Genomic DNA, 24,073 nt, shown 5'->3' with positions numbered 1-24,073 from the left:
ATAATTCCTTTGTGGTTGAGTCAGCTATGAGGAAAACTAAAAAATCAATTTTCCCTCCGTTCTGCCAACAAAAGAATAAAAACTTATGAATTCTATAAGGGGGAAAAAGCAGTTTCAGTTGGCCATGTTTTGATCAAGGGTGATAGTCGTCCATCAGTTACAGATGGTCCAGTATTTATATAATACTCTGCAAAAGCTAAGAGATACTAACTCCTCATGATCAAGGCATGTTTTTTCTACTTTTGAATGAAGCAGACAAATGTGCAAAATATGTGGTTAGATCAGTTTATGATGCTTACGATACCTCTTCAAGATCTTTCGCTCTGATCGTAAGTATTTATTGAATTTATTTATTTAAGGCTTGTATACCACTCTCTACTACAAAAAGCACAAGGTGGTTTATAAAAAAAAATACATAGTCATCAAAACAATATATAATATAGACATAAACAATAGTCAGCAATGACAAAAAATTGGACTTTATCAGGGAGTTTCCATCTATATCTATGCTTAGAGGAGAGCGAGATTTATTTCAGCTATGTGAGGGCTATTGAACCCTCTAAAACAGTGGTTCTCAACCCTGTCCTGGGGACCCCCCCAGCCAGTCGGGTTTTCAGGATATCCACAATGAATATGCATGAGAGAAAATTTGCATAACCCGACTGGCTGGTGGTGGTCCCCAGGACAGGGTTGAGAACCACTGCTCTAAAAGATACTGCTGTTCAGAGACTTGCATAGCGAAAAGCATTTGGTCTGCGGGAGGATGTTCACAACAGAATAGCGGATACTCTATATTCCAGGGATAATTTGGAGTGAATGTTAAAGAAACAGACACAAGAGCACTGCATCACCTTGCCTTGACATCTGTTGACCAGCCATCACAAAAATGATACCAGCAGTAACCCTACAGAAGACCTTCCAGTTATTATGGCAGAAGAAAATATTTAATGGTAATATACAAGGAAGGTTCTCAGTTGACTAGGTAGCATATCACTATAGAAAAATACAAAAAGCTACCTCCAAAATACAATAAAACTTAGAAAAGAAATGAATGATATACACCATGAATAGCAACCGGATAGATAATATATTTAATCCTTTATAATGACTTGTTCAACATCATAAGTGAATAAAAGTACAAATAAATTTCTCAAGCATACAAATTTGTGCATTACAAAATAGTTCCATTGAAATGGTTGTTTGACTATCTAGCTTGAATCAGAAATTTTTACATACTGTTAGCATTCCTAATCAAAAATATCCAAGCATTTCCCAAAAACATGTTTATAGGCATTTACAGTCACTATTACATTGAACATTCTCCAAATGTTTCCAATCTCTCAATGTATTAATCCCCACAAAATTGAAAGATTTTTCAAGGGTTCCCAGTCCCTTGATTTTATAATTAATCCCTTCCAGGATACCATCATTTCACCCAATCACTGGTTTCAATAGGGGAATACATGATGAAATGGGACTTACAAGTTGTGAACTTCATGCAAGCATGGTATAGAATTTGTTTTTTAACGAAATGAGGCTAGATGATCCTATACCACAAACTATCTAGCCGAAAAAATGGTTGTTTTCTTCACATTCCAGTGATCTAAAATCTGCAAGGTTTTTAATATATTAGATTCTCTGTTAAGGCTAACATGTTGGCGATTTTCAGCTCACCATCAAACCTCCAGTTTCAATTAACAGTACTGTTTGGCCAAATAAAATCATCTGTATGCTGTGACAGGAGATCTAAAGAGTGCATATTCATACTACAAGCAGAGTCTATACTCATAGCAACAATATCAACAACAGCAACAACTTTGACATTTTTAATTTTGGAATAGGGAGAGACCTCAACAAAAACACCTTCTGAAGTTGTCTCAGAAAACATGGGTTTTTAACTACCAGATATTCCATTTCCTACCAGTGGGGAGAAGATAACAATTTTTTCTTTCCCCAATGGACAATAATTACATCAGATCAGTGGATTCTTCTTGTTATGAAATAGGTGATTGACTCAATTTTGATATAATTCATACCCTGGTATTACAGTGACCCATTGGTTATCCTCCTTCCACTAGGTCTCTGAGATGCCAATTATATCTACCTCTTCAGTCAGTGCTATGCATTTAAGTGTGGGGTTTTTTTGTTTGTATTAGCAACCTGCTTATCTGTTGACAGGGTAACTTGTAATCTTTCTGATCTGTCTGCTCTTTACTTAAAGGCATTTGGTCCACTTTAGCATTTATTGCAACCTCTCTACTTGGATGCCCTAATTTCCCTGTTTTCTTAGTAACCTTTAAAAATACATCATTCTGAACCATGCGCTTCTGAGCGACTGTTGGCTTTCCCCATCATCTAGTTTAAAAGCTGTGCGGTAAACTTTTTAAAGGTTACTGCCAACAATCTGCTTCCATTTTGGTTAAGGTGGTGCCCATCCTTTTCGAAAAAAGATCCCCTTCCCCAAAATGATGCCTAGTTCCTAATAAACCTAAATCCCTCTTCCCTGCACCATCATCTCATCTATGCATTGAGACTCTGGAGCTCTGCCTGACTCTGGGATCCTGCATGTGGAATGGAGAGTATTTCTGAGACTGGTACCTTGGATGTTATAGATTTTTAGTTTTCTACCTTAAATCCTAAATTTGGTTTCTAGAACCTCCCTCCTGCACTTTCCTATGTCTTTGGTACCCATATTCACCAAGACAGCCAGCTTCTCCCCAGCACTATGTAAAATCCTACTAATGTGATGTTTGAGGTCTGCCACACATCCATCATCCACATAGCTATCTACATTCCTAATAATTGAATTACCAACTTCATCTGTCCTAACCTTTCTCTCTTAGGCATGTGGCTCTGGAAACATATCCTTAGTGTGAGTGGATACTACATAAACTTGAGGGCAGGTTCTAGCTAGAGGATTGCTTCCTTCTTCACTAAATGCTTTCCTTCCAGAAGACCTTTTTCCTCCAAAGCTGCACAGTTGCTACCAGATTGGAGGTGGGATTGCTCTACTTTGTCCAGGAAGTTCTCCTCTGTATACATGTCTCTGTTTCCCTTAGCTTCTCAAGGTCTGCCACTCTAGCTTCCAGAGATTGGCTTTTTGTTCAATACTTTTTATTCACATTGTAAGCACATATTCATTTTTCAAACTACATGTATTAAAACGACTGCGACCACTTCTATTTTTTCATGATTACCAGTCTGTATTGCAAGCACTGATCTTTTCAGGTTTAGATTATTGTAATGGGGTATACATGGGTCTACCTGAAACTGCTATTAGACCTCTTCAGCCTATTCAGAATTCGGCGGCTAGGCTCCTTACGGCTACTCCAATGAAGCAGCATATTTCTCCCATTTTACAGAAATTACATTGGCTACCAGTTAAATTTAGAATTAGTATAAAATCGTTATGTTAATACACGCCTTACTAAATAATCCAGATTTCACCTGGTTATGCTCTACATTATGAGTATATAAGCCATCAAGAGATCTAAGATCTGCTGTAAAAAACTTATTAGAAGTACCATCAGTAAAAATGGCCGCTTTAAACATTACCAGGCATAGAGCTTAATCAGTGGCTGTCCCCATTTTGTGGAACTCTTTTCCTGATCCCTTAAGACAAATATCCAGTAGAAATGAATTTAAGAAAGAGTTAAAAACTTACTTTTTCAAGGAAGCATTTGGAAATTCTGATATCCTCAGTAACCATTAACCTAATCTCTCATAAGGATATCTTAGATCCAATCATTAAAACATCAGAGGATTTCTAATTATTTTAGTATGATTACATATCTTTTTTTTCTGTTCTATATTTTTTGCTTAAAATTATTGTTAATAATGATAGTATTTCTTTCTATATAGTTATAAAAATTTTATTTTATTTTATATTGATCACGATGAATATTGTATTTTTATTCAAACTTTGTTTTTATTATCACCTGGACCGGATGGTATACACCCCAGAGTTCTGAAGGAACTAAAAAATGAAATTTCAGACCTATTAGTAAAAATTTGTAACTTATCATTAAAATCATCCATTGTACCTGAAGACTGGAGGATAGCAAATGTAACCCCAATATTTAAAAAGGGCTCCAGGGGTGATCCGGGAAACTACAGACCGGTTAGCCTGACTTCAGTGCTAGGAAAAATAGTGGAAAGTGTTCTAAACATCAAAATCACAGAACATATAGAAAGACATGGTTTAATGGAACAAAGTCAGCATGGCTTTACCCAGGGCAAGTCTTGCTTCACAAATCTGCTTCACTTTTTTGAAGGAGTTAATAAACATGTGGATAAAGGTGAACCAGTAGATATAGTATACTTGGATTTTCAGACGGCGTTTGACAAAGTTCCTCATGAGAGGCTTCTAGGAAAAGTAAAAAGTCATGGGATAGGTGGCGATGTCCTTTCGTGGATTGCAAACTGGCTAAAAGACAGGAAACAGAGAGTAGGATTAAATGGACAATTTTCTCAGTGGAAGGGAGTGGACAGTGGAGTGCCTCAGGGATCTGTATTGGGACCCTTACTTTTCAATATATTTATAAATGATCTGGAAAGAAATACGACGAGTGAGATAATAGGGGAGCTGTTCCATCCCCTTTATCATTTTGGTTGCCCTTCTCTGTACCTTTTCCATCGCAACTATATCTTTTTTGAGATGCGGCGACCAGAATTGTACACAGTATTCAAGGTGTGGTCTCACCATGGAGCGATATAGAGGCATTATGACATTTTCCGTTTTATTAACCATTCCCTTCCTGATAATTCCTAACATTCTGTTTGCTTTTTTGACTGCTGCAGCACACTGAGCTGACGATTTTAAAGTATTATCCACTATGATGCCTAGATCCTTTTCCTGGGTGCTAGCTCCTAATATGGAACCTAACATCGTGTAACTACAGCAAGGGTTATTTTTCCCTATATGCAACACCTTGCACTTGCCCACATTAAATTTCATCTGCCATTTGGATGCCCAATCTTCCAGTCTTGCAAGGTCCTCCTGTAATGTATCACAGTCTGCTTGTGATTTAACTACTCTGAATAATTTTGTCATCTGCAAATTTGACAACGTCACTCGTCGTATTCCATATTAGGTGCTACAACCCAAGAAAGAGATCTAGGTGTCATAGTGGATAACACATTGAAATCGTTGGTTTAGTGTGCTGCGGCAGTCAAAAAAGCAAACAGAATGTTGGGAATTATTAGAAAGGGAATGGTGAATAAAACGGAAAATGTCATAATGCCTCTGTATCGCTCCAAGGTGAGACCGCATCTTGAATACTGTGTTCAATTCTGGTCGCCGCATCTCAAAAAAGATATAATTGCGATGGAGAAGGTACAGAGAAGGGCTACCAAAATAAGGGGAATGGAACAGCTCCCCTATGAAGAAAGACTAAAGAGGTTAGGACTTTTCAGCTTGGAGAAGAGACGACTGAGGGGGGATATGATAGAGATGTTTAAAATCATGAGATGTCTAGAACGGGTAGATGTGAATTGGTTATTTACTCTTTCGGATAGTAGAAAGACTAGGGGGCACTCCATGAAGTTAGCATGGGGCACATTTAAAACTAATTGGAGAAAGTTCTTTTTTACTCAGCGCACAATTAAACTCTGGAATTTGTTGCCAGAGGATGTGGTTAGTGCAGTTAGTATAGCTGTGTTTAAAAAAGGATTGGATAAGTTCTTGGAGGAGAAGTCCATTACCTGCTATTAAGTTCACTTAGAGAATAGCCACTGCCATTAGCAATGGTAACATGGAATAGACTTAGTTTTTGGGTACTTGCCAGGTTCTTATGGCCTCGATTGGCCACTGTTGGAAACAGGATGCTGGGCTTGATGGACCCTTGGTCTGACCCAGTATGGCATTTTCTTATGTTCTTATGTATTCCTTTCCAGATCATTTATATATATATTGAAAAGCACCAGTCCAAGTAGAGATCCCTGAGGCACTCCACTGTTTACCCTTTTCCACTGAGAAAATTGACCATTTAGTCCTACTCTCTGTTTCCTGTCTTTTAACCAGTTTGTAATCCACGAAAGGACATCGCCTCCTATCCCATGACTTTTTAGTTTTCGTAGAAGCCTCTAATGAGGGACTTTGTCAAACGCCTTCTGAAAATCCAAATACACTACATCTACCGGTTCACTTATATCCACATATTTATTAACCCCTTCAAAAAAGTGAAGCAGATTTGTTAGGCAAGACTTCCCATGGGTAAATCCGTGTTAACTGTGTTCCATTAATTCACGTCTTTCTATATGCTCTACGATTTTGATCTTGAGAATAGTTTCCACTATTTTTCCTGGCACTGAAGTTAGGCTCACTGGTCTATAGTTACCCGGATCGCCCCTGGAGCCTTTTTTAAATATTGGGGTTACATTGGCCACCCTCCAGTCTTCAGGTACAATGGATGATTTTAATGATAGGTTACAAATTTTAACTAATAGATCAGAAATTTCATTTTTGAGTTCCTTTAGTACCCTAGGATGCATACCCATCCGGTCCAGGTGATTTGCTACTCTTTAGTTTGTCAATCTGGCCTACTACATCAATTGCCATGACATACCCTCGAAGGCCTTATCTGCATCAATAGATATTACAGTACCTTTGACCTTATATTTATTGACCAGGTATATAATATTTAATAGCCATCTAGTGGTGTTGGTGGAGGACCTGCCTTTAATAAATCCAGTTTGATCCTGGGCAATCAATTTCAGAACCAAATCTTTAAATCTTAATTGTAAAATTGTGGCCAAAATTAATCAGTGAGATAGGCCTGTTTGATGCACACTCAAAGGGATTGTTTTGACTTCTTGTGGATTAATACTAGAACATCCTCAGCTAGGTGCCCAGTTTTTGCATTAGGTTCTCAGAAATAATTAAACAACTCGTACAACATAGGGGCAAGTAAATCTTGAAGAGGTTTATAAGTCTATTTGGAACCCATCTGGACCTGGGCTCTTATCAAGTGCCAGCAGTTTGATAACTTCACTAACCGAAATGGGAACAACTAACCCCGCCAACTCAGGTAAGTTGGGTAACCTGAGAGTGTCTACAAAAGCGTTGATTGCCTTAGCATGTGAACCCTGTGAGGTGCTATATAAATTCATGACTATCTTAGCGAACATGAGATTGATAGCTGCAGGAAAGTACTTAATAGTATCTTCCGGACCTTGAATCCCAAATACAGTAGAGTTTTCAATATACTCCTTTACCACTCTGGATAAGGGTGTAATTGCCTTATTGACATGTTCATAATATTTTTGTCTAGTAAATCTTAAATGTTCAATGTTGGATATCTGGAAAGCTAACTATTTATGTACAGTAGACGAGCCATCTATCTTTGTACTAGTGTTCTGAGTCTTTAATGAGATTTCCAACTATGTCTGACTTTTTTCATTTTATTGATATGACTGACTCTTAAAGGTTTCCTGCCATAGTGTGGGATTGTCTTATTAAATTCAGTAATAGCATCTGATACTAGACGCCGAAATTCCTCTTTACCCAAAAGAGGAATATTATATCTCCAAGCCTTAGATAACCAAAGAACCTGTCTGGCACCAAAATTGGTAGAAGTTGCATGATAGTTGTACAGTGTGCATGATATATCACAATCGTTTACAATATTAACCCGATTTGGGTCTCACACACACAAATATATCTGCCTGATGGGTTGTGACTAACAGAATAAAAAGTGTAGCCTCTACTCATGGGGTTTCTTTCTCCTGACAAATTTAAGAACAGAGCTAGTAAGCAGGCTATGCTGCTTAGCTTAATTTTAATTTGTCATCTGCTTTGTTTCAAGTATTCAAAAAAATAACTAAAGTAGGGGTCTTCAAGAGCCACAAATAGGTCTGGTTTTAGAATATCCACAAATATGCATGAGGTAGATTTACATGCACTGCCTCCATTGAACCAGGGGCTGAAAAGATTAGTGCATTTAGTGGGCTATTTACTAAAGTTTGTTAACCTGTACTAGCATTAATGCAGGTTAATATGCAAGTAGCCCCATTATTTTTTATGGCACCGCTTCACTAACTCCATACAGTAATGTTTGTAAACGTTTTACCATGCTTTAGTGACCAGCCCTCAGTAATTTTATGAAAGACACAAATTTATTTATTTTTTTTGTAGTTTGATAAGATCATAATTTGGTCCATTTACTCAATATGTGTGACCCAAGCAGGTTTTACATTGATTAGTTTATAAAAATGTTTTAATTCTGCAAAAGAAGCTGTTTGACACTTGCAGTCATTTTCTTCTCAGTAATAAATTTAAAAATAGTGGTTTTAAAAATATTAAAATGGTAAAATCTCTGTGACAGCTAATTCTGTAGCAAGCTTTGCATCTGCACAGTTACAGAAAACTAGGGACAGAGATCTGTTTACATTGATGTAGGAAAACTACATGCGGTTTTTTTTTTTTTAGTTATTTATAATCTCTTTAGAGACACACTGGGCATGTCTGGTATAAGGTCATGTTCAATGTCCTTTAACAATTTCTTGAAAACCAAACTAGAATTTTGTTCTGCCTCTGAAATTCTGATGGTATTATAAAGCAGATTATAGGCAACTATTGATAGTATTTAAAGAATAACTTTAATGACTTACAAAGGCACCCTTAGCATCCACCCAACTGCAATTACATACCTGGTTGGATGCTAATTTACAAAATAGGGTTTTGGCTTCAAATTCTTGCTCCTTAGCTGATATGCACATCTATGTTGTGCCAGCAGCACAAATAGTTCTTATCTCCTGGTCTGTTTGGGTTGGTGCCATTAACATAGTCCATGCTACTGGGTACTAAGTGGATGTCCAGCAGCTGAGGAGCAGATTTTCCTGGCAAATTATTAAATAATTTTCCTACTAAAGATGATTTCTCTGCAATAAATTGGTAGTTTATTTTGAGGCCCTATTTTGTGTGGGTTTCCTGTTTCATACTGAGCTATTGTATGCCTGAGTGTTTGGCTTTTAAGACATTTCAAAGGTCTTTTGAAAAAGCCTTTAGAAAGGTTTCATATCTTATCAAACTACTTTGCATGTTGTTCTTTCTTTATGAATTGTGTAGTGCTATTTGATGCTCTTGGAATAAAAGCATCAGCATAAATAAAAATGTGTTGAAATGAGTTAATCATTCCTGCAATCTTAGCAAAAATCCTAGCCCCACAAAATTGGTAAACAATCTTTCTCAGTCATCAAGCAGGGCTGAATTAGTCATGACAAGTAGATGATGTCATTCAGTAGCGTTGAATGGTCTCAACTCTCTAGCTCTGTAAAGTTTACTCTTGAACATATGTGGGAGTTTCTATGTGCATGCACACAGCCTTGTGAGCCCCTCAGTCTTTTTTTTTTGTCTGAGCTTCTGCATGAATATTCTCTCTCTCTCTCCCTCGCAGTGGCTTCAAAGACTGTTTGTGGCCACAGTATCTGTTACAAATAACTGGGACTGGATTACGACTTAGCCAATTGCTATGATTTTGGTCAGATGTTGCCTAGATCCCAGTGAAACAGGACTTGGAAGATGGAAGAGCTCTGCAGGTCGGTTAAGAGTTAGCCATTCTTCATCTTGGAGTGGGGACTTCTCAGGGTCCCTCCATGCCGAGTAGAGTAGGAGCTCCTCAGACACAGCTCCCCCCAACTCTTGTGTCAGGTTCCAGATCTGCTACAGTTTAGGGTCAGGTGCAGGAGCTGTCTGCTCTCCAGGCTGTTTCCACTTCTATGTGGGGCTTATTGGCGCAGAAGAAGCAGTGTCATTTATTGGAGTTGGCAGAGTGATCATCATCACTGAATCAGTTGTTGCTGGAGCATGCACCATTGATGTGCCAGCCCTCAGTGCCATCAAAACACTGGTCTCTGGCTCCATCGGCTCACTCTCTGCAGGAGCAAGCACTAGGGGACGAGACTCCATGCAGTTCTTCTCCATTTTGTTGCGCCTGTCTCCATTTCATCTCCACTTTCTAGGGCTCCTTCACTGTTATCTGCTTGATGCACTTTGCAGAGGTCCCTCCCACTTTGTTTGGAAACACTGGATCCTGTTTGCTCCATTTTGCCCCTGTTCTCTATGTGACTTTCAGCATAGTCAATCCAGGAGGGAGCCTGAACTGGTTTCAGAGGAGAATGTCTCTAACTTAGCCAGAGGATGTAACTGTTCATGGACCATGTTGTTGAATTGGTAAACATTTCTTTACCTCGCTGGCCAGTGAAAAGGAGGGCACTTTTCAGCCTCTCCAGTCAAGGATGTCAGATTTGTTCCCTCAAGGTGGAGTCCCTGTTGCCTCCATGTCTTGGGGGCTCCCTTCAAAAGTCCCTGCGATGGTGACTAGCCTGCCTCAGGCAGGCACACTGGCCATCCCTCTCTGCAGATGAGTTTAGCCAGCATTCCAAGGAATACAGGGCATCACTGACTGGAACAGGCCCCTGAAATATCCCCCTCTGAGGAGACTGAGGTCTTCCCTCTGATCACCATTGTCATTGGGGTAATGGGTTAGTGTCTTTCACTATTGGTTCTAAAGAAAGGTTTATGGGGATCTCCTTAGACCACTTACTTGACCTGACAGAATTCATCTCCAGCAGGAGGTATCTTGTACGCCAGATTTCTGGACATTTATTTTATTTATTTTATTTTTTGTACCGACATTCAGCCTCGGTTCACATACAACAATAATGATAAACAGTTACAAGGTGAAGAATAGAAATAATGGTGTTATATAAAATAATGGAGAGAATTAAAGTGGAAAGAAAAAATGGTGGGTAAGGCAATCAGAGTCAACATTCGTAGGGATAAAGATTCCCGCACTGATGTTTTTGGACTACTTTAAATTCTGGAATCTCCTGAACCAGCAGCGATTCTAGTCCATCAAATTCTGCGGGATTTACAAATAAGAATGAGGGATAATCTGGCCTCCTGCCCCCTACTCCAGTAGTTAGGAAATTGGACCTTTAAATACAGAGGTCAACAAACTCCTGGGTTTGGTGTAGTTCAACTGCCACACCAGTCTGTGGTAGTGAAGTCAGATTTAAAATGAACTAAAAAGACTAGAATTTTTTTCTAACATTCTCCTGACAAGAACACAAAATTGTTGGACAATTTCGGGAAGAAAGTCTTCTAGTGTTTGATGCTCTGTGCCCACATTGCGGCTCATCAGTTTTATATAGTACAATTCTTAAGAGTGAACAAGAGTCTCTGTTATGGGAGAAGTTCAAAACTAATGCCCTCCAAACCAACCTACTATTCATGCAAGTAGGAGACTGATCAATGCCCTGAATCTGAAATACATATATGCTCATGTACCCATCCCTCTGTCTCATTGGAAATACCGTACCTCATATTCATGGTGGATTCTTCTCACTACCAATACAAGTTTTTCTCCTTTAGGCTCTTGGTGGCCCTTTGGGTCTTCACTAAATGCCTAAGCAGTAGTGCTGGCACACTGTTGGGGTATTTGTGGTTTTTCTTTACCTGGACAACTGGCTAGTGATGGGACTTTCTTAAGCAAGGGTGTTAAGACTCCCCTGTAAAAATGATCCAGCTCCTTCATGACACTAGGTTTCATAGTCAATTTTGCCAAGTTGAATCTTGTCCCTAACCAGAGAATCAAGTTCATTAGTGCATGGATAGACTCATTGGAAAAGAATGCATTCCTCCCATCAAGTCGGGTGTTTTGCCTTCAAGTACTGGTCCAGAACTGAAAAATTCTGGTTGTCTTTGGTCACATGGCAGTAGCAGAGTATGTGATCCACATGACGCACTTAAACAAGAGTTGTCCAGTGGGGCCTCTGCTCTTGGTGGGATCAACTGGATCAGCATCAGCCCTAAGGGTAACCTTGAAGATGAAAATATCTTTCCATTGATGACCAGTCTCAAGGTCCTAGAGCGAGGTGTCTCTCTTTGAGTTTTGCCTCATCAGGTAATGCTGGTGTCGGATACATCCATTAGGGGGTGTGTATGGGGGAGGGGGAGGTGCACATACAAGCTCCTTCTGAACCTGGGGGAGCTGGTTAACAACGGAATGTGTTAGAGCTACAAGCCATTCAACATGTTTAGAGTATTTTTGCATTTCCTTTACGGAAAGAGAATTCTGATTCAGAGAGACAACTAAGTGGCAGTGTTCTACATGAGCAATCAAGGGGGGGGGGCACAGGGTTCTAGACCCTCTGCCAGAAATCTCAGAATTTAGGGGAAGGCTCTGTCGCAGAACCTTTCTCAAGCAACTTACCTTCCCAACACAATGGTGGATCATCTCAGCAGAGTTTTTACACCCCCATAAGTGATCCCTGGAGCAGACATGGCAGACAAATGATTTGACCTTTGGGGCTGCCCATCAATTGACTTGTTTACATCAGAAAAAAAACAAAAAAGTTGAAAAGTTTTGCTCCCTTCAAAGCAAATTCAGCTCCACTCCAGACTCTTTTCTGTTCAAATAGGATGCAAATCTGCTGCGTGCTTTTCCCTTTGATAGCAGGGCTGAATTAGCCATGCTGTCATGGGAACTGTCCATCAGGGCCAGGAGGCGGAGCTTCTTAGAATACAGAGCTTTGCTCTGTGCGGCTGCGCGTACATTCCCGTGCAGAAAAACAGTCTCGCCTCAGTCTGTTTTTCCGCACGCGGGGCTTTGTATCTCCTCAGCCATTGAGAGAAAACAGATAAAAAATGTCCAAAACACCAGACCCGAGGTCCTCAGGATTTAAACCCTGTAAGTACTGCGGCAGGATGTCACCGCGAGCCCGCCGTCAGAGGGCCCAAAAAATCCAAGCCCTCCAGGTGGAGCAATCTGGCTCGTATGCCCCACCATTGGAGGCTCACTCATCACCGGGTCCAGAGAAACAAAAGACCCAGAAGGTAAGATGGGCGGTGTCCATATCCCCAAGGAGTACGGGGTATATGAGGTCGTCAGCGCATTATGAGGAGGAGTATGTAAGGATCACATCCTCTTCTTCCTCCTCCTCCCCACGTCAGACATCTTCCCCCCCTCATTCACCTGGCTCTCACCAGATGACTGACAAAACAGATCCAAGAGAACCAGTTTGGAAGAGAAGGAGAACAGTATTAGACGTGGACTACACTTCCCCACCTCGTAGTGAGATACCACGGAAACCAAGGATGCCTCCACAGACATAAGAAGCGTTTTCACAACTCTCATCTGCCCTAGCAGGATTTTTTGACACGTTACAATCCACGTTCCAACTCCCGGTGTCTCCTATGGATGACACGCCACCGTCGCCTCAACCACACTTGTCACTGGAACCACCGAGGGACCCCTCCTCACCTGGTCCTTCACAGCCTACGTCCCTGCCCCCGAGACAGGACAAGTCCCCGACAGTAGTAGATTCAGATTCACCTCCTTCATCTCCCTCATCATCCACAGGGTATCCAAAATTCTTGGATAAGATGGGGGCTATTCTTAACCTAGAAGTTCAAAAGATACCGGATCCTCGGGCGGAAACGCTTGGTCTCCTTAAAATATTTGATGTACCAGCGGAGCCCACCTCACTTCCGTCCCACAAGAAAAATGTGGGAGTCTCCCTATACTACCACACCGGTGTCCAGAAAAATGGACCTCAAATTTAGAATGCAAAAATCACAGTTCTATTCCACGCCGCAACTCCCACACTCTTCACTAGTCGTGGAATTAGCGATGCAGAGAGGCAAAAGATCAAAACTACCCGGATCGACACCTCCGGGGAAGGAGCAACGACTCCTAGACGACTTTGGGGGGAAAAGAGCGTATCAGTCATCCATGCTATCTTCCAGAATTAGTCAGCATTAGTTCTACCTGGTCCAATACTTATATGAAAGTCTACAAACCCTAAAAACCGCATTGCCCACTCAAGACTCCTCATTGCCTTCAATAACTCAACCGATCTGGAAGAGGGCATTCGACACCTCCTTCGGACAGTGTATGAAGCATTTGAATCGTTGGTTCATATGTCGGCATCTGCTATTGCTGCCCGCAGTATGGCCTGGCTCCGCTCCAGTGCCATTCGGGAAGAGCTGCATGAACGACTGGCAAATATACCATGCAGAGGGGACAGTCTCTTCGGCAACAAGTTCCAAGAGACGGTCACCAGCTTGAAAGACCAGGCGGTGGCGGTTCAATCGCTGACCCAAACGCCCTCTTTCGGCACGCAACGTAGGTACTATGTGCCCAACCGAGGGCAATCATATTCCCGTGTCCTTCCAGGCACTATCAGCAATTTCGCCCTGCTCCTTACAACCCACCTCAGCGGGTGACACCTCAACCTCTTCAACCTAGGAGAGGTAGACCAAGGCCACAGCGACCGGGGGCGCAACAACCGCAAACTGCAGCAAAATCGACCCCCTCTTTTTAGTGCAGCCGCCATCATCACTGCCACTGTACCCGCCGGGCAGGATTACCCTATGCCTACCATGCTGGGAAGCCATCACCACGGATCTGTGGGTTCTAGAAATAGTAAGACAGGGATATCAACTCCGTTTCAACAACAAACCCAGTCTACCACATCTACTGCCCAACAGAGCTCTAAGGCAGCAGACTCCATTGCAACAGGAAATCGCATCCCTACTCCAACAGCAAGCAATCTGGCGGATTCCATCACATGCTCGAAACAAGGGATTATACTCACCGTATTTCTTAATTCCCAAGAAAACCGGAGGACAGAGACCAATCTTAGACCTCTGGGAATTGAACAAACACCTCGTCAAAGAGAAATTCAAAATGGTGTCCCTCAAAACTATATATCCACTTCTTTAACCCAAGGACTGGATATGTTCAATAGATTTGAAAGATGCTTATACCCACATTCCTATACACCACTCTTCGTGGCAGTACCTATCCTTCCAATTTCAGAACCAACATTACCAATACAAGGTACTACCCTTTGGCCTTTCAGCAGCCCCCAGGGTCTTCACCAAATGTATAGCAGTGGTGCTGGCACATCTCCGTCAACAGAGCATCAAAATATTTCCATATCTGGACGACTGGCTCATAGTGGCGTCCGAACCACAGGTTCTCACCGACTGCATCCACCAGAACTTTCACTGTTTGAACAGTTTGAGGATCGTAGTCAACTACCAAAAATCCATTCTGACTCAGACACAATCCTTTCAATTCATTGGAGCGCGTCTCAATACCATCCGCACCAGGGCTTTCCTACCGCAGGACCGGAGACTCGTGATGCATCGTCTTTTTCGAGCCACCCTATTACTCAAGAAGCCTTCGGCGAGACAGGTTCTCACCGTCCTGGGATAAATGGCGGCAGCCATTTGTACCGTTCCCAATACAAGACTACACATGCGCCGTCTACAATGGGTACTCAAAATGGAAGTGGAAACAGCACTCACAGCCATTAACAATGCAAGTGACTTTGATTCTGGCAATGCTCCAGGATATACAGTGAAGGCTGAAGGAGAAGAATCTCAAAAAGAGGGCGCTGTTCTCCACACTACCTCACAATGCAGTACTGACAACTGATGCCTCCTGCAAGGGCTGGGGGGCGCATTTGGACCAACTACAAACTTAAGGGCTATGGTCCACCCAGGAACAATGCCTACAGATCAATCTCTTGGAACTCAGAGCGATAAAGAACGCCCTCCAGACACTCCTTCCGCACTTAAAGGGACGAAGGGTCATGGTCTACATAGACAATCAAGTGGCCATGTTCTACATCAACAAGCAAGGAGGGTCAGGTTCTTGGTCCCTTTGCAGAGAAACCCTGCAAATACTAAATCATGTGGCACGTCACTCCATACAACTGCAGGCGACGTACCTACTGGGAGACATCAACACTCAGGCCGACTGCCGCAGCCGAATATTTTACCCTCACGAATGGACACTCAACCAACAAGTAGTGGATACTCTGTTCGAAGAGTGGGGCAGCCGACCATAGACCTCTTCGCGACGGAACTCAATGCGAGACTCCCTCGTTTTTGCTCAGTTTGGCCCAGCCAACCCCGAACAACGCAGGATGCGTTCCTCCCACCATGGACGGAACCTCTCATGTATGCATTCCCTCCAATATCCCTCATCACAAGAACATTACAGAAGAGCATCAAAAGACGCAGCTCAATTAATCTTGATCGCACCAGCGTGGCCACGACAACCGTGGCACACTCATCTACTACATCTGTCAGTAGCAGACCCACTATTGCTACCAGACCGCGAAGATCTCTTGACACAAGAAGAGGGAATCCTGCTGCATCCCATGAACAGCTCCCTACACTTGACTGCTTGGAGATTGAGTGGATCCTCTTGACAGAACAAGGAATATCACTATCCGCGCAAGCTGTTCTCCTTGCCTCACGGAAACCTTCTACCCGTCGGAACTATAGCTTCAAATGGAAGAGATACACGACCTGGTGCTCATCTGAAGGAATACATCCCTTGGAATGCTCACCGGAGAAGTTACTAGATTATCTTCACTCCTTATATGTTCAGGGCCTCGCAACCTCGTCTATTCGAGTACACCTCAGCGCAATAGCGGCTTATCACCGCCCGTATAGAGGGCAACCGATCTCCGTCCATCCTTTCATTTCACGATTTCTGAAAGGCCTCACTCACCTAAGGCCTCCAATCTCAAAGCCTCCAGTGCCGTGGAATCTCAACTTAGTCCTGGAACAATTGATGATGGCGCCCTTTGAACCAATGGAAGATTCCCACATCAAATATCTTACATGGAAAATGGTATTCCTCGTTGCCCTAACGTCAGCGCGCAGAGTCAGTGAACTCCAAGCTTTGGTGCACTACAGTCCATACCTGCAATTCTTCCATAACAAGGTAGTGCTGCGAATGCACCCATCTTTCCTACCAAAAGTAGTCACCCAATTCCACTTGAGCCAATCCATCGAGTTACCGATGTTCTTTCCCAAACCACATCAGAACGATAGGGACCGGTTACTGCATACCTTGGACTGCAAGAGAGCCCTGGCGTATTATAAACGACGTATGCATTCGGAGACTCGAGTGTCCCAATTATGTTTCTTTCAACCTGAATGCTCCTGGGCTTCCGGTAACAAAGAGGACTATATCTAGCTGGATCGCCCAATGCATTCAATTTTGGTACACCTAGTGGAACCTAACATATTGACTTCTCGCCCTAATGCGCACCAAGTAAGGGCAGTGGCCACCTCATTGGCACACCTCTCTCAGGTACCGCCCATAGACATTTGTAAGGCAGCGACGTGGTCTTCGTTACACACGTTTACGTCCCAATACTGTCTGGACCAACAGACATCTGAAGATGCTAAGCTGGGACGAGTCGTATTGCAAACTATGTCCAACTGAGTACAACTGACTATCCACACATTGGATCACGCAAAAAAAAAGAAAAGAAAAAAGAACCAACACAATCAAAACAGTAACAGCGTGATCGGGAGCTTAGGACTCCCATAACAGCATGGCTAATTCAGCCCTGCTATCAATGGGGAAAAAGCAAGTTTGCTTACCGTAAACGGTGTTTCCGAAGATAGCAGGATGAATTAACCATGCTGACCAACCCACCTCCCTGGATAGTCTACAAGTTATTCAAGAACTGCTATATCACAGACTGAGGAGAGACTGTTTTTCTGCGCGGGAAGGCACGCGCAGCCGCACAGAGCAAAGCTCTGTATTCTACTAAGAAGCTCCGCCTCCTGGCCCTGATGGACAGTTCCCATGACAGCATGGCTAATTCATCTTGCTATCTACGGAAACACAGTTTACGGTAAGCAAACTTGCTTTTTCCTCTACTTCACTTGGTGATGAGGACAGTGCAAAAAGTAAAGGATAAGGCACGTTTTATCATTGTTCCAGCTTGGCTTAAGACAAGTCTTGTTCTTTTACCCAGTCATGCTGTCATTCTGTTCAGTGATCCATTTCTGTTCTACAGTAACTCCTCTCCCTTTCGTCAGCTCACCAACATGGATGTTGAGTGCATGATAGTCTACACATTATCACTATCTGAAGAGGTTGAGGACATTTGATTTTGGCCAGGATGCTGTCTACTAGAAGAGTTCATGGCTTTAAATGGAAGCATTTCTCATCTTGGTGTTAAGCAGGCTCCCTAAACCCATTCACATGTACTCTAAAAGATCTGCTTCAATAAGTTACTTTATATTCTGGCCTTCAGGCACTTCAAATGGATTAGATTGAGGTACTGTGTGTATTTCCCGGTCCCCAGAGGGCTCACAGTCTAAGTTCAGAGGCACTGGAGGGTGACGTGACTTGCCCAAGGTCACAAGGAGTGGCAGCAATTTGAACCCTAGCTTCACTGATTCACAGCCCCCTGCTCTATCTAACCTCTAGGCTGCTACTTCACCCTTTCCTCTTTGGGCCTCAGTACATTATCTGTCAAAGATCCTCTCAGTTCCATTGCTGCTTACCATTTTCAGGTGGATGGAAGACAGATTTCTATCCATTCACCAGTATTGAAGTTCATGAAGGGCTTATGATATGAGACCTCAGTTATGAAGCCACTGGTGCCATGGGTATTTCAATGTCATCTTGGTGCTTCTGATGAAATCTCCCTTTGAGTCACTGGACTTGGCTTCCTTGAAGTTTCTTACATTCTGAAACAACTAAATGAACACCTGGACGACCACAAAATTCTATTTCCCACACAACACGGTTTTAGAAAAAACCTCAGTACAGAAACCCTTCTACTCAATCTTTCTGACACCTTATTAAGTGGCTTCGATAACAAACTAGATCACCTTCTGATCCTCCTCGATTTGTCAGCAGCCTTTGACACTGTGGACCACAAAAGGCTTATTTTTAGCCTGGAATCCATCGGGCTCGCTGGAAAAACCCTCAACTGGTTTTCCTCTTTCCTTAAAAACAGATTTTTCAAAGTTTCCTACAACAACTTTTCATCTGAGGCCATCCCTCTGGATACTGGAGTTCCTCAAGGGTCAGCTTTATCACCTATTCTCTTTAATATCTACCTTCTTCCTCTATGCCATCTTTTAACAAGCCTTAACATCATTTTCTACATGTATGCTGATGACATACAACTACTCATTCCCATTACTTCGTCTTTAGAAGAAACAATGTCAAAAGCAGCCTCACACCTAAAAGCAAAACAAAATCTGCTGAACAATCTAAAATTATGCTTAAATATGAGCAAAACAGAATGTATACTAACTACAAGAAAAAACTTTGGTATAACTTCCACTCCTCCCTTCCAATTTGACAACATTCAAATTCAACTCAAAGACAACGTTAAAGACCTGGGTTTCTGGCTAGATAATGAGCTAAATTTTAAAAAGCACATCACAACAAAAACAAGAGAAGGCTTCTACAAAATTCAAATACTCAAACACCTAAAACCGCTGCTTCATCCCCAGGATTTCAGAACCGTTCTTCAAGCCCTCATCTTCTCCAGTTTGGACTACTGCAACTCCCTTCTGATAGGCCTCCCTAATTCAACCTTAAGACCACTGCAGTTACTCCAAAATGCAGCTGCCAGAGTCCTGTCTGGTAAAAGAAAAGCCGACCATATATCCCCAGTACTCCACAACTTACAATGGCTACCAGTTAAAAAAAGAATAGAGTACAAAGTACTCACAATCCTACACAAATCAATTCACAAAGCTGACTACTCTGCCTTGGACAATATTATACACCTACATAAATCTTCACGTACAACAAGATCTACATATAAAGTTCAGCTGGATGTCCCTTCATTACCTCAAGCCAAATTATCCTCCACTAGAAATAGAGCCATCTCTATCGTAGGCCCAAAATTATGGAACTCACTACCTCAACACCTCAATTCGCAAGAAAACTTTAAATCTTTTAAAAAAGATCTTAGACTGGCTACTTTCACAGTCTTACAATGGCTGCTCACCCAATGACAACAGAACATAAATCTTTTTCATATCCACCTTCACGTTCTTTTTATGTCAGCAATCCCCTCCTTCTGTCTTTCGTCCTGTCTTGCAGAAACGTTTTCTTCTCATTAACGGTATCAACCGTCAACTTCAAGTGCTGCTTACACTCATATCTATTGTTCAATGTATTGTTCAATATATTTATTGTCTTTATTAAGTTAATGTTCTGATTCATTTCTCTGTTACACTGTTATGAATTTAAATGTAACTGGTTTGTTATAATGTAAACCGGAGTGAAGGCTATGTCAGCTGTACCTCGGTATATAAACAAATGCTAAATAAATAAATTAAATACATGGAAAGTAATATTTCTTGTCGTTATCATTTCGGCTAGAAGTCAGTGAGCTGCAAGCATTGGTTTATTACTCTTCATACCAACGGTTTTTCCACAATAGGGTGGAACTCTGTACTCATCCTAAGTTTCTGCCTGAAATAATTTCTCTGTTTCATTTGAATGAAGCTATTGTTTTGCCCACATTCTTTCCAAGACCATGCACACACATTGGAGAAGGCCTTCCATTTGCTGGACTGTAAGAGAGCTTTAGCCTCTTATTTCAGGAGACCTCAACCACATCATCAGTTTTCTCAACGTTTCCTCTCCTGTGATCCCAGCAGACTGGGCGTGGCTGTTACCAAACACATTATCCAACAGGCTAGCAGACTATCGCTCATTGCTATGTTCTTTCTGGCCTTCAGATCATATTCTCTGTCAAGGCTCATCAAGTAAGAGCCATGGCTACCTCAGTTGCTCACCTAAGCCTTCTCAGTCAGACATTTGCAAAGCTGTAATTTAGTCATCAATTCACACCTTCACATCCCGTTATTGTCCAGACAGTCTCTCTAGAAGGGACAGTGACTTTGGGCAAACAGTTTTATACAGCCTGTTCACCCTGTAATCCACTCTTCACAGGGCATCCAGGTTGCTTATTTAGTAAGTGCACCACCACACAACCCTTAATTTGGGACTAATACGTGTCATGGCTAATTCAGCCCTGCTTGTTGAGGGAGAATGTTTATCATAAACGGGGATCTCTGATACAACAGGATGAATTAGCCATGCTTAATACCCACCCACTTCCCCACAGAGTGGACCACCTAGCGAAAATTAAACTTTATAATCTACTAAGGTGCTCATGAGGTAGTACGGGTGCAGGAACTCCCAGATATGCTCTGAGATAAAACTTTACTGAGCTAGAGAGAGAGGTCCTTTTGGTACTGTTGGATGACAACACCCATGTGTCATAGCTAATTCAATTTGATATGAATTGATATGTAATTTGCTACATGAATTTCGGTATATAAAAGTGTTAAATAAATTCATTCTGTCTACCAAGAATCCCATTTATAGTAAGCAAACTTGCTTTTCCTATTTCTGTCAAGTTTTCTTGCACAAGTCCATTTTTAATACATTATTGGAGCAGAAAATGACAATCTGTTTCTGTACTTATGATTGTACATATGTCATAACTTGTAGATTGTAGGGAACGGAAGTGAACAGCAACTGCAGAAGGAACTTGAAGATGTTCTAATGGATCCACCAGGAGAAGATCTGGACAGTGACAGGGAGCATGCTGAAAGAGAACCCACTGATGGAGACCAAGAAGGCTCTTCTACTGACCAGACTTCCTCAGCATCTTCCAGCATTAACCCAGGATCGGTGGCAGGACTTCAGAAACAAGATATGAGTTTGCCAGTAAAACCAGGACAGGAAGGTTAGGACACTGATTATTAAGCAACTTCTTTCTGAGAAATGTCACCTTGTTGGGACTTTGAGGGGGGCGTCTATTGATTTGATTTTGTTTACATTTATTTGACTTGCAGTATGAGAGGTGTAACAGTAGAAACTAGTATAATGGGAAGTTTTTCTCTCTTAATCATACAGAGGGGACTGACTGCCAGATTTACCATGAAGATATGGTTGTACAAAGTGCATGTGAATGAAAGATGATGTTTATTTAAATCAGTAATGTTGATTGCACTGCTAAAGGTTGAACCTTAGAGTAGTGATTCCCAAACCAGTCCTGGAGGACCCCCAGCCAGTCAGGTTTTCAGGCTATCTGCAATGAACATGCATGAGGGATATTTGCATGTATTGCCTCCATTGCATGCAAATTTATGTTGTATATATTTATTGCAGATAGCCTGAAAACCTGACTGGCTGGGGGTCCTCCAGAGCATGTTTGGGAACCACTGCCTTAGAGGGATTATTATTTTTTGTCTGTCTGTTTTAAACATTTTTTGGACCTACACATAAATTGAATAACTCAATCCCTTTGCATTTTTGCAGATTGTGATGTATCGAGTCCTTTTACACCTGTGGCTGATGAAGAGAGTGTTGTTTTTAGTAAGCTTACTTACTTAGGGTGTGCTTCAGTCAATGCTCCAAGGAGTGAAGTAGAAGCGCTGCGGATGATGTCAATCTTACGAAGCCAGTGTCAGATTTCTTTAGATGTGACACTTTCAGTGCCTAATGTGTCTGAAGGAACTGTGAGGTACAAAGATTATTTTCACGTTTTTTTCCAAGTTAGAATTGTAGACTGATTTTATGAAATAAGTTGTTAAAAATTATATAAGGCAGGACCACTTTGCCGCCTTCAGAAAATTATGTTCGAGAAATTGAAGTTTTGTAGAATTATCTTTTTTGCTATTTACTATTGGAAGAGTGCTTGTGTAAAAATAGAGCAAACTGTTTAGAATTGCTCATTTAGTAAGTTCTCCACCATACAACCCTTAACTTGGGGCTCTTTATAGAATTGTTTTTCAAATGGCTATAAAATATGTAAAGCATGATATGTAAAGCTTTTGTCTTCCATTCTCTGTAGATGGGGGGGGGGGGGGGCAGTGGAAGGCATTTTTTAATTTTTCTATTTCCATTTGGATTCATATCCCACTGCAGTCCCGAAAAAGCACCTAAAATGTTAATATTTCAGACTTTTTGGGCTTGCTGTTCAATAAAGATATTCTTTCAAGTTAAACATATGAAAGAACTCCTTGATGAATAAAGTTATGAGAAGTTTTTAAGTCACGCTTTTGAAAATTCCATCCAGTCTCATCCACTAGAGCAAATGTTTAGCTGTTTCAGTATATTCTTTGATGGAAAAGAAATCCCATGTTAACTGAGCAGAAGTGCCTAATATGGCTGATTACAACTGAATGCTTACGCTACCACCTTTAAAAGGACTCTGTAAAACCTTCATGAGTCTATAACTATTGCAGTTGGTCTCCCAGGATAATATCCAGTTTGTAATTCTTATTTCAACATGTTCTTCTGTTCTTGTAGAAATTTGCAAAATCAATTTAGACCTTTATTTTTGCTTTAAACTCCTGTAACCAACTGATATGTGCCACTAAGTAGATTGTGTAAACTGCAAGGGGCAAAGCGAGTGAGTGGATTTCAAAATGAAATCCCTCACTTATACTTTCCTGGCCCACCATAATCTTGCCCTTGCTCCTGGCTCTTTTCCCCACAGATGGGCTGTGAGTGGGGGAGGGGGGCATTTTCAGAATATTTTTTTATACGTGGAAATCCTTTAAGAGCTTACTAAACACATTGTTCAGGATAGTGTGGTAAATAACAGTGAGAAGGAAAAGATAAACACATGGCAGAAATAACATTAAAAATGAGTAGTGTATTAACTTTATTTGGAAATGGAAATAATTTTATCCCAGGACAAGCAGAATGCTAGTCCTCAGATATGGGTGACGTCACTGGACGAGCCCTATCACGGAAAACTTTCTGTCAAAGTTTCTAGAAACTTTTGACTGGCACACTGAGCCCACTGAGCATGCCCAGCATGCCATGATCCCTGGAGCCACAGGGGTCTCCCTTGTCTTTGTTTTTCCGCGCTGCAGTTAGCATCACGGTGAAGGAGCCCTGTGTGAATTTCCTCACAACATTTGAGAGAAAAAAAGTTTAAAATATCTCTCAGTTCATCCCCTACATAGGGGTCTCCCTACTACCACCGGCCGGTGAGTACAAAATTTTTCCCACTTCGATCCAGGTTCAAATCATTTTTTGGTCAGAAGGCTGTCGACGGCTGTCTGGCCTTCATCATGACCAGGGGCTTCAAAAAATGCCCGAAGTGCCCTCGCACAATGTCTATCACCGACCCGCATGTCGAGTGTGTTCTGTGCCTGGGAGAGTCGCATGATGTTTCTTCCTGCCCTCAATGTGCTGAAAAGACTGCCAAGGGCAGGAGGGCCCGACGAGAAGATGGAACATCTCTTCCA

General features: G+C 41.7%; 1 protein-coding gene across 5 annotated transcripts in view; it reads left to right on the top strand.

Moving 5' to 3' along the window:
* Positions 1-24,073, top strand: part of RABGAP1 (RAB GTPase activating protein 1) — a 545,250-nt gene that overhangs the window by 50,886 nt on the left and 470,291 nt on the right. For all 5 annotated transcript variants that reach the window (XM_029610918.1, XM_029610917.1, XM_029610919.1 and 2 more), the window contains exons 3-4: positions 21,318-21,555; positions 22,131-22,335. In XM_029610918.1, coding sequence (XP_029466778.1) covers positions 21,318-21,555; positions 22,131-22,335 — 443 coding nt within the window. The remainder of the gene's footprint in view (positions 1-21,317; positions 21,556-22,130; positions 22,336-24,073) is intronic.

This window comes from Rhinatrema bivittatum, chromosome 8, assembly GCF_901001135.1.
Source record: "Rhinatrema bivittatum chromosome 8, aRhiBiv1.1, whole genome shotgun sequence".
Taxonomy (NCBI): Eukaryota; Metazoa; Chordata; class Amphibia; order Gymnophiona; family Rhinatrematidae; genus Rhinatrema; species Rhinatrema bivittatum.
The sequence above is the reverse complement of the archived record's forward strand: the minus strand, read 5'-3'. Positions and strand labels throughout refer to the sequence as shown.